General features: G+C 38.7%; 1 protein-coding gene across 3 annotated transcripts in view; it reads left to right on the top strand.

Annotated features, from left to right (window-relative positions):
- The first annotated feature begins 249 nt into the window (after positions 1-249).
- Positions 250-12,278, top strand: part of DIO2 (iodothyronine deiodinase 2) — a 105,240-nt gene continuing 93,211 nt past the window's right edge. The window contains exon 1 of one of the 3 annotated variants that reach the window (XM_058567471.1): positions 250-386. In XM_058567471.1, coding sequence (XP_058423454.1) covers positions 329-386 — 58 coding nt within the window. In that variant the 5' untranslated portion in view covers positions 250-328. The remainder of the gene's footprint in view (positions 387-12,278) is intronic. The other 2 variants (XM_058567470.1, XM_058567469.1) reach the window with 2 other exon arrangements.

Genomic DNA, 12,278 nt, shown 5'->3' with positions numbered 1-12,278 from the left:
CCCAGTCTCTCCATGGCGGGAGCCCCACACACTCTGCCACTGCCCTGCACTCTCCACCCGCTCCTTGTGCACACCCTGTCCCGCTCAAGTCGGCTCAGTTGCCAGGCTGCAGAGAATCCTGTCACCAATCTATGCAGGCCCACAAGTTGCCTGAGGGCTTGTTGTTGGGTGGGGCCAGTCTCTAGGGTGGGCTGCCTGCCCTGGCTGAGCTGGATTAAATCGGTGCTCTAGCGGGTGGAGCAGACCCTGGGCTAGCAGGCCCCAGGGAGAAGTCCAATGGCGTCTGTGTCAGCACGCTCACACCAGGCCACAACAATGGCCACCGCCAATGTCCCAGTCCCTGGAGAGGTCTCACCCCTCACCAAGATGCACTCAGGGCCTATTAGGTGAGTCTCTTGTCACCAAAGCACTGCGCACCTTTCTTTCTGGTGATTTTAGGATGCTTTCTGAAACGGGTGAGTTTGCGTGCGGGCCCTTTAAGAGCCAGTTTTAGTTTCTTTGTGAACCGGGTTTTCTGGGGGTGCTCCCCAATGCTTTAGTAGCAGCAAAGTCAGATATTATGCCGCTGGTCTCGATTGTGCTGGGTCCACAAAATGCCCACAGCGGGGACGCTCCCCGGCTCAGGGCCCCGCGCCTCCAGGGAGGCTGCGTACCTGTGAGCTGCTCCCAGCGGCCATGACGCTGGCGGCTTGTGAAGGCGGCGTTTTTCCTCTCCAGAAGGGAGTCTCTGCCTCTTCCACCTCAGTTAGGATTGTCCGTTGTTGCAGGAGTTCCTCTTATCCAGTTTTCAGTTCTGTCTCAGGGGTAATTTTTCCACGAGTAGTTGTTATTGACTGTGTCCCCCGGAGGAGGTGAGTTCAGAGTCTGCCTACGCCGCCATCTTGACTCCACCCTCCTACTAAGTCATTTATCTTCATGCTTGTAGAGCACAAGTCCAGACTAGGTGCTCATGAGCTGGAAAGACGTTTGCTTTGTTCTGTGAGCTCCCACTGGTCTGTAAAAATCCACAAATTCCAGCTTCTTGGATGCAAGCATTGACTGTCATGTTCACCACTGTATCACTAGCATCTAGCACAATACCTGGGACATTATAGATACAGAATCAATATCTGCTTAAGGAATGAATAAATAATAAATTGACCTGCCAAGTGTGTGTGTGAAACTCCAGTGCTCTAAGAAGTCACCTGGAAACCAGGCCTGGGTCACTTACCTCTATTTTCCCTCCACAACTCCTTTCCTCATAACCTGATGATTTCAGAGAAATCAGAAGTTGCTAATTGTTAAGAAATTCTGGGGATCTTGTATCTTAGAGACATGGGAAATGGTTGAAGCTTGAGGTCTGTAGTTCAGTGGCTTTGGTTTCAGCACCTAAGAATATTCCTTTAGTTTATTTCCTGGAAAATAGAAGATTAATGAACTCTTCATGTCCTAATAGCATACATGGTTCTGTGTAGAGAAGAAAGTGCATGTATTAATCAGGGTTCTCCAGAGAAACAGAACTAATAAGATATATATTTATCATGAGGAATTGGCTTGGCTCAAATGATTATTGAGGCTGAGAAGTCCCACCATCTGCTATCTGCAAGCTGGAGACCCAGGAGAGCCCACGATGTAATTCATTCTGAGTTCAAAGGCCTGAGCATTGGGGAACCTGATGGTGCAAATCCCAGCCTGAGGGCTGGAGAAGATGAGATGAGATATCTCAGCTCAAGCAGGCAGGCACAAAGCAAAAAGGGAAAATTCCTCCTTCCTCCGAACTTTGTTTCATTCGGGCCCTCAATGGCTTGGATGATGCTCACCTACATTGGGGAGGGCAATCTAGTCTACCGAGTCTACTGACTCGAATGCTAATCTCATCCAAAGAGACCCTCACAGACACACTCCAAAATAATGTTTAATCTGAGAACCCCATGGCCAGTCAATTTGACATATAAAATTAACCATCACAGTTCATTTCCTTTGGTAGGAACAAATGATAAAAATACCTGTTGTAAAGGTTGAAATGATATTTCTTGTTAAGTTGAGTTGCCTATTAACTTGAAAATATTCTGTATTAATTTCCTATTGCTGCTATAAAAAATCGTCACAAACTTAGTGGCGTAAAACACATAAATTTATTATCTTACAGTTCTGTAGGTTGGAAGTGTGACACAGGTATCTTTGAGCTAAAATCAAGGTGTTGGCAGGACTGCATTCCTTTCTGGAGGCTCTAGAGGACAATCTGTTTTCTTGCCTTTGCATGCATGTTCCTTAGGTTGGGGCCCCTCCCTCCATCTTCATAGCCAGCAACATTGTATCTCTCTGGCCATTCTTCTGTACTCACATCTCCCTTTCTGACTACAAACTCAGTTGGGAAAGGGTCTCCTATTTTAAATACCCATGTCATTAGATTGGGCCCACTTGCATAACACAGGATAATTTCTCCACCTGACGCTCCTTAACCTTAATCACATCAGCAAAGTCCCTTTTACCCTGTAAGGTAACATAATCACAGATTCCAGGGATGAGGACTTGGACATATTTTGGGAGTCATTATTCCATCTTCCACAGACCCCATAGGACACCTACGTTTTAGGGATGTTTTGGGATATGAGTGAGTGCAGAAATGCTTCTTTTTCCATAACAGAGTGCCTTTGTCCTGCAACTAAATCAGACAAATGTTCAGACTGCAAATGCCAGAGGTTGCAAAGAATTTACTGCTTAGAGAGGGAAAGGACTGAAGGTTTTATTTATAAACATGATGCTTCATTTGGCCTAAAAAAGTTGAACTGAGATTCTGTTTTTGCTATGAGGATTTGACAGAGAAATAACTGTTTTAATGTAAACCAGTGTATTCCTTAGTTCAGTTACATAATCTGCCACCTGGTTCTCTACTAGGGCTATGGCATTTGAGTTGATGTTATTTGAAGTTTAAGGACGTTTGGACAGTGGGAGATTAGAATCTTGAGATTTGGGAGTTAGACATTATCTATCATTGGAAACAAATCACTTCTGACTATTTGTTCCTTGAAAAAAGGTGGCAAGGAAAGACCTTTGAGTGCAATATTATTGATACATATTAATAGTGATCCTAAGATAAACCAAATACACAAGACTCTGAGCAAGATTGCTAGAATTTAATTAAGACACAGGAAGGGGTCCAGTTGGTATATTTACACACTCTGTATGTCAGTTATTTGCAGAAGAACATTAATAATCTGAGGAGAGTGTGACCTATATTTGTCTGAGTATGTAAATAATAAAGTCCTTTTGCCAAAAGTTAAAACTGTTTATAACCTGTGGAGAATTTCATAGTAACTATTTTTATCCTGTCATTTCTCTGTATCTTGTGTAAACATCACTCGAAGAGGATTATCTGCAAGCAGGAATTAGTTAGCATTAGAAATAAGATGTTCTCATCAAGCTTTCAACAGAGATACCATTTTCCAAAGTGACATGCTGTCAGAGGCCTGCATGACTGCAAAGATATCATAATGAGAAAAAGGGGGCACATGCTGAAGTCATCCAAGTGTTCTTGCTTTCTTCACAAATCTCTCTTGACAAGTGGAATGAAATCCCATGTACACTCCAAGGACGTGTGTGTGTGTGTGTGTGTTGTGTGTATCTTTCCGCCAGTGAACAGCCAATTTGACTATAAATCACTGAGAGTGGTCTTTTACATTCCTGATTATCTAGGCAGTGGAACCAGCTGTTGATGTGGTTACCCCCGGTGGGATACTAGTCAAGATAGAGGCAGCGGTTTAGCTCTGGGAACATAAAAAGCAGGAGTTGAAGGGTCCCAAATGTGTTTACTGCCTATTGACATCCTGTGGTTTCCTGGATCTCTGCCTCCTCAGTTTGAAGGTGAAAGGCCATGTAGTGTGGTGGTTAAGAGTGAGGCCCCAGATCAAAAGGCCTAGTTTTAAGTCCTGATTCTTGCCATTTTCCAGTTGTGTGGTGTTGGGAAAGTCATGTAACCTTAAAAGACCTCAGTTCCCTCATCTATAAAAATGGGGATAAAAATGGTACGTATCTTGGGGCTGGCCCAGTGGCGTAGTGGTTGAGTCTGTGCACTCTGCTTCGGTGGCCCCAGGTTTGCAGGTTCGGATCCTGGGCACAGACATATGCACTGCTTATCAAGCCATGCTGAGGCGGCCTCCCACATATAAAGTAGAGGAACATGGTCATGGATGTTGGCCCAGGGCTAATCTTCCTCAGGAAAAAGAGGAGGATTGGCAACGGAGGTTAGCTCAGGGCTAATCTTCCTCAGCAAAAAAAAAAAAAAGGTACCTATTTCATAGGACTGTTGAAGGAATTAAATCATTTGACATATGTGGAGTGCATAGAAAAATACCTGACATAAACTGACCACTATCAAGTGTTACCATGTTACCATTCTTGTTTGAGGTCATTTTGCAGGTGAAACAATTTTATAAAGAGATGTGCAAATAAATTTTTAGTAAAGTGAATTCTTTGTTGAAATATTTTTAGGAAAGCTGGGTATTTGAAAGAAGGTATAGGAGATGGCTTGAATAATGAAAAAATACCTCATTCTCAGGATACTAATGTCTTCCATTCTTTCAGAGACTGAAGCCACACCTGTCTCTGCAATACTTGATCAGTGTACCAGGTAATCATGGGAATAAACCTCTTCCCCACCTCTTTTATTTACATGAGAAATACAGGGCTAGAACTAGGGTGAGGCACTGGACTCGGGCACCAAAAAAAACACTCCTACATAAACAATATTTTAATATAATATTTTAAAAATCAAAATTAATGCAAAAAAATCATGATGAACACAATATCAAAATTTTAAGCAAAGACAGGCTCAGCATTACTGATTTCCCTTTTGCCTCGGCCTCCAATATGGCTTGGCATGGCACCAAGTAATACACTGATACCATCCATATAAAAATCCAAATTATTCGTAAATACATGTAACAACATTGGTTAACATTAATGGATGACTATAGGCTAGACACTATGTTAAGTGTTTTAAATGAAGTAACTCAGTTAATACAGATACTCCCATTTACACTTCATTAAACTGAAATTAAGTGACATGTGCCAAGCTAGTGGTTGGTGGAGTTGAGATTCAAACCCAGGCAGTCTGACCATAGACTTATGGTTCCATTCTCTAAACTACTCCACTAATGTCCCTCAAAGTGTGATTCAAGGACTGTTGAATCCTAATTACTTGTAGGTGCCTGCTAAAGATGCAGACTTCTAGGCACAATCCTAGATCGACTGAATCCATCACTCATGGTGAGGCTTGGAAATCTGCGTTTAACAAGCTCCCTCTTCCCTTCAGTCTAGTTCACCTTCCTTCCCCACAATTCTCCCTGGACTTAATTACTGTTAAGAGTTTGTGTGTCTTCTCTCGACCTTTATCTCTGCACAGATAGTTTTCTATTTGTATGTTCTTACTTCAGGGGAGAAGGGCTGTAAAGATAATGTCTCATGGTTATCTTCGATTCAAGGAGAAATCAATGTTAACAATGCGCTTTTATTTTCCAGTTATGTCATTCATTATCCTTTCTTATGGAAGCACTGATTTTTGGCCAGTCAAATGGATTTTCTTTTTCTTTCTCAAGGGTAGTACTACAACCATTTATAATCAATATAATTATTGATATTATTAGATTTATATCTACCATCTTTCTATTTGTTTTCTATAGGAAACATAGAAAACAATTTCTATATTTCTACTTATTCTTTGTCCCTTGTTTCCTACTTTCTTTTGGATTAATTAAATATATCTTATGATTCCATTTTATCTCCACTATTGACTTATTAGCTATACTTTTTTTTTTTACGTGGTTGTTTCTATGGCTTACAGTATTATATATCTTTAATTTATCATAGTCTTCCTTCAGATAATGTCATACCACTATACATATATTTAAGAACCTCTGCTAGTATACTCCCATCTCCCTGCCTTTTGTTATTGTCATACATTTTACTTCTACATATATTATAAAGTCCATACTACATAATTATTAATTTTGTTTTAAATAGTGAATTATCTTACTGTTACTATTATCTTATTTTTAAAAGTATAAAAAACATTTTTTATATTTACTCACATATTAACATTGCTGGTGCTCTTCATGTTTTTGTGTAGATCCAAATTTTCCTCAGGTATCATTTTCCTTCTGCCTGAATAACTTCTAGTGATGAATTCTTAAGGCTTATGTTTATCTGCAAAAACCATTAATTCATCTTCATTTATATATATATTTTTGCTGGGTGTAGAATTCTTAGTTGAAAGTGTTTTTGTTTCAATACTTTAAAAATGTCACTTCATTGTCTTCTTGATTGCATAGTTTCTCAAAAGAAGTCTGCTGTCATTATTACCTTCAGTCTTCTATATGTGATGTCTTTGTCACTGAATGTTTTTAATATTTTCTCTTTATTACTGTTTTTCAGCCATTTGAATATGATGTAAATTGGACTGATTTTCTCTTTGTCTATTTTGCTTGGGCTGTATTGAGCTTCTGGGATCTGAGGGTTTATAGTTTTCATTAAATTTGGAAAATTTTTGCCATTCTTTTTTCAAATATTCCTCCTCCCATTTCTTGCATGTTATATCACTTGATATTGTCCTACAGTCACTTATGCTCTGTTCATATTTTAGTCTTTTTTCTCTCTGTTTTATTTTGGATATTTTCTATTGCTATGTCTTCAAGTTCACTGATCTTTTTTTCTTTCTTCTGCATTATTTAATCTGTTGTCAATCCCATCCAGTGTGTTTTTCATGTTAGAGATTGTTTGATTTGTTTTTTTCCTTTTTGTATATTCCATTTCTCTCCTCATCATGCTCACGTTTTTTTTCCTTTATCTTCTTGAACATATTGAGCATATTTATAGTAGCTATTTTAATATCCTTGTCTACTAATTCTATCATCTTTCCATTTCTGGATCTATTTCTATTGATTGATTTTTCTCCTAAAAATGGTTTATATTTTCCTCATAATTTGCATGCCTGGTAATTTTTGATGCATTTGTAATTTTATGTACTTGAGTGCTGAATTTTGTTCTATCCCTTAAATACTGTTTGGCTTTGTTCTAGGTTGCAGTTAAATTACTTGGAATCAACCTGATCCTTTTGAGACTTGCTTTTAAGTTTTATTAGGGAAGATGCAAAATCAGCCTTTAGTCTAAGACTAATTTAGCCCCACTTCTAAGGCAATGCCATACTGACAACTCTACCTAACTCCCCATGTATTAGGAGGTCTTTCCACTTAGTATGGTTGGAACAGAACGATTCTGAGCCCTGTGTGAGCTTTAGGAACTGTTCACCTTCTCCTTTCCCTGGCGTTAGATAGTTTCCTGTCACACACATGCGCATCAGTACTCAGCCAAAACTCAAGACTCTCCCTCTTCAGATCTCTGGGGGTTTCTCCCTGTGCAACTCCATCCTCTACTGTACTCTACCCCACTAATTCTAACTGCTTTAGCCTCCTTGAATTCCAAACTCTGTCTCCTTAATTCAGACTCAAACTTCAGACTCTGTTTCCTTAATTCAGAAAGAGCTGTGGTTCTATTTGGGTTCCCTTTTTCTGCACTGCATCTGGAAACTCTCTGAGAAGTAAGCCAGGGCAATTATGGGCTCGCTTTATTTGTCTCCCCTCTCTCAGGGATCACTGGCCTGTGTTGCCAGTTGTCAAATCTTTGAATATCATTGTTTTGCATTTTCCCCCAGTTTTATTATTGTTTAAGATAAGAAGATAAATCTAGTCTGCATTACTTTATCATGGCTGGAATTAGAAGTATCCTTAAAGGTAGTACTATTTAAAAGTTAAGGCCATTTAGTGTATTATTCAATCTTCATTACATTCTCACAGATTAGAAAACAGGCTCAGACAGAGAAATTGAGTAATATTGAGGAATGTTATAGCATAGAGGTTAAGAGCATTGTTGAAGAGCTAGCACCATGGGTTCAAACATTGGCTTCTTCACTAATTAGCGATTTGGCCACTCTGTATTTCTGTTTCAACATTAATAATAATAATGATATCTAATTCATAGAGCTATTATGTAGACTGTATGGCTTAACACATGTCAGGTGCTCAGAACAGTGCCTGGAAAATATTAAATTCTCAGTAAATGTTAATTATTGTTATTTCCAAAGTCACATGGCCTGTGATGGAGCAGGGTCTAAAATGGGGTCTTCGTAGCTATTCATGTGCTTTCCTTTATTTTATGCTGGTTCTGAATAGTGAGGCTTATGAACGTGCTATTCTCGAGACTTAGCTGATGAAATCTGGTAAAAAAGTCTTAATAGTCTTTCATTAACATATATACATTGAATGTATTGTTTTAGATTCCCAAGTAGTCAAAAAAAAAGGACTAGCTGTTTACGATATAAAGTGACCCCCCCCCCCAAGTGATAAAAGTCAATTTAGGGGCAGTGACTTAGGCCTGGGAATATAAAAATTGAAGCTGAAGGGTCCCAGATGTCTTGGCTGCCTACAAGAGGCCAATACTTTGGTCACTTGGCAAGCAGATTGTGTAAATATATTTGATATATCATTTTTTTTCTCTTTTTTTTTCTACTTCAGGCCACTCTTTTGCTGTATACCCACACTGTACCAATTCAACTCAAATTCAACTCACAGCCCATGCAAATATTTTGGATGACACCCCTGCCTGAATCACAATGCCTGTGGGGACTGGACTCTTTTCTGTCATTTCCTTTCAGTTTCAAAAATCTATGAAGGACTATTTCAATGAAAGATTAATCTCTTTCAGGAGGCGTTTTTCTATTTAGATGTCTTGAGAACATAGTGAAAAACATATTGGATCTTTTCTTTTTATTCAAAGAAAAGAGAGAGAGAGATTGAGAGATAAAGAAAGAAAAGAGACAGTAACAGAGGAGGGCAGGGAGGGAGAGAGTGAGCAAGCCATAGAATAAAAAGAAATGATCAAATAGAAACTTCCATTTTATCTGAATGTTTATAAGAAACAGAAAATATTCAGGGTAACTGAAAGTGATTTTACCTTAAACTTATTTGATAAGACTATGACTATCTGATAAACTCAGTGTTGAAAGATCCTATAAAAGCCCCCAGTGTCCTAAAGAAGGTAAATAATTAGAGGATTGATGAGCCGCCAACTTTCTTTTTTACCAGTTTATCTACATCGTTAAGCTCTTAAAATGACTATCTGTTCATTTCTTACCAATGTGACCTTCTTTTCTCAGGATTTGTCTCAACTGATGTGGCTTTCCTATCAAAAGGATAATTCTTTTAAGGCCAATATGTTTCTCTTATAAGCTGGGGTCACGTCAGGTCTTCACAGGGTTAGTGGGTTTACATTTTTTTTCTTAATTTCTTCATTTCTTTTGGGTCTCTGTCATTTCCCTTTATGATGATATCTGAAAGGAATTTCTTCACTTTAATTATAAGTCACTAGTGTTCTTCACAACTTGCTCCCCGAGCGATGAGGAGCAGCTGATGCTTCCGTGAGGCGGGGAGGCTCTGAGAGGGCCTCTCTCCCTTATGCTGAGAAATCCTGTTAGGAATGTACCATGTTTAAATGGAAGTTCCTTTGTTTGTTTATCTGCAATTGCATGAGTGACCTTAGCTAAGTGAAACCTGATGAAGAAGAAGGGAGACACTCATCACTGTCCACTCTTTTTGTTTTCTTGGCCCACTGAGTGCATTTTCTCAAGTTTCTGGCATTTCATTTTAAAATTTATTTGGAATAATTTTTCTGTTGCATATTTAAAAACAAAAGCGTTATAAGCTGTTCTGGATTTGGCAAACCAAGCCTTACAAAATGGTTCACTTTATGATATAAGAACAAAAGCTTTGTGTTTTTATAACTATTTTCCTTTTGGAATGGTGAAAATGATGGTTTTTTAAACAATCAAAGCTGTAATCTTGAAGAAAACGTGCGCTCCAGAAGCATCGGTGGACAGTGAAGTGTCTTCTATTGAGACTTGGTACATTATTAACCATTTAGACTTGATTCGCAAAGAAATACTCACTTGATTGTTTTAATTCCCTGGTGACCCATTACGAGGTGAAATAACTCATTCTCCATACACCAATCAATGCTTGTACAGATGGAGGCAGCAAATTGAAGCAAAATGTCAAATTACGTAATGTTACCCCCGTCACTCTTGAGAACAGGATGTGCTGCAGTCACTGCCCCATTCTCAGGCGTGTGCTTCTCCACACATTTGAAACAGGAGTCATTAAATTATAACTGTCATCATGTAGACCCGTGAAGGATTGGTTAAAACCTGGAGCACATCTTAGAGGAAGGGTTTATTGTGTTTACATAGTCTTTCTTATAGGGAACATCTTGGTCTTAGAGATGGGTATAACTAGGGAGGAAGTTTGAGTAAATAGATGCAGAAAATAAAAGACCTTGTAACTGCAGATTTTAATTTGATGTAGAAAGTTGCTATGTTGAATGTGTATTTATTTCCCTACTGATGTTTTACATTGATTCGGAATAGTATTGGGATAGAGCCTTGCATTGCCAGAATGTGCAACTTTATGCAGTATGTATAGCAGCAATTCTCAACCTTGTTTGGAATTCTAATCTTGTTAGAATACCTGTGGAACTTTAAAAAAATACAGATGTCTGAGCCCTACCCAAAACTTACCGAAAACAAGTTTGTGGAGATGAGGCCTGGGGATTTGATTTTTTTTAAAGCCCCACAAGTGATTCTGATACATATGCAGGATTGAGAATCACAGTGTACTCAAAAAAATTTTTTCTAGTTTTATTTTGGGCAGTTTCCCCTTTCTATCCATACATTATAAAATTATCAGAGTAGTTCAATTAATAGTCAATTTAAAAGATTCTGGAATATCCAGGTAGATTTTTTCAAGAGATTTTGAAAAAATCTGGTTTGAGAATGACATGTTATTCAGTGAGAACATCTCCCTTGTCCTTTTCTCTTTCTTCAATCTTTTAGTCTAAAATAAATAACAACAATCACTATTACTTCTCTGTACTGAGAGTCTGCTCTGTCAAACCCCATGCTGGCTCTTTTCATTCAATATCTCATTTGATCTTCAAATTTATCCTACAAAGTAAACATCATGTCCACTGTAGAAATGAGACAATTTGGGCAGAGACACATAGCAAAAGCCAGAATTTAAATTGATGTCCATCTGATTTCAAAACTTGTTCTTTTTTTACAACATCTACCTTCTCTTCTCATTTCTTTTCACATTTCCTACCCTTTTCCTCTCAGCTCCTGTGCCCTTTAATTACTTTCTTCTTTTCTTTACTTTTCCATGCCATATATATCTGTCTGCAAAATGAGAGAGAAGAGTGCATATGTCTCACCAAAGTTCTTGGTAACAATGATTGCTTCAGTCCTCTTGTAAATATTTTCACTTGGAGACGTTAGCACAGTCACTGATTTGACAAACCTTGGTCTGGTATCCTTTGACTAACGGAAATATTTATATTTTTTGACTGCTTCATTTTAAAGAATGTCTTGGGATTTGCCCAAGAGAATATAAAAACCCGCTGTCCCTGTTTCCATTTGCAGACCCAGACATGACCCCAGGACATTGAAGCATCTGCTTTTAATTTCACATCTTTTCTATCTTAAGGGCCATCTTTCTGAACTGGGGTTTGAAGTATCTCAACAAACAGCAGATGTGAGATGAAGGTAATGAGGGCAGTGGCTTTGGTTGAAAAGCGGCAGAAAATACAGAACTATCTCGTTGGGATATTGAGGAGCTGTATAATCAGGCCTTTGGTGGAGTTGTCTGTATTCATGGCCTCCCATCTGCACTTGCCATGGGCCCCCTGCTCCCAGCTGCTCATCCACCTGTGCTCCTTAAATACTGCCGAAGAGACGTAACTTTTCTTATCCTTTTCTCCTCTAATCCACTTACTTTTCTCTCTAGGTAGCGGATGGGGAAAAGGGACTATGGCTATAAATTGCTATGCAAAATAAGAGAATTTAAAAATTGATATAAGTTATAGAGAAAAGTTTTGACCCTTTCTGTGGGGCTGAGGTGGGCATACACTTAAGAAGTCAGACTCTACATGATATTTTATAGTATTTTGCTGGAAATTGTAGAGGAGACTAGTTCTAGATTCAAGAAACACAGAGATGAACAACTTCTGTTGGTCATTTTCAGAAATGAAGAAACTGACCAAGTTGGCAAGGATGAATACTCCCACTTAGTAAAATATATTGCACACAGTTGATGCTCAATAAATATTTGCTAACTGACTGTGTGACCAAAGAAGACTGGAGGGAGGTGTTAGAGTTGATAACTGGAAGCCATAGTGATGTGGAGTCAGAAATGTCC

Source organism: Diceros bicornis, chromosome 24 (assembly GCF_020826845.1).
Source record: "Diceros bicornis minor isolate mBicDic1 chromosome 24, mDicBic1.mat.cur, whole genome shotgun sequence".
NCBI lineage: Eukaryota > Metazoa > Chordata > Mammalia > Perissodactyla > Rhinocerotidae > Diceros > Diceros bicornis.
This window is presented reverse-complemented; position numbering and strand designations above follow the sequence as displayed.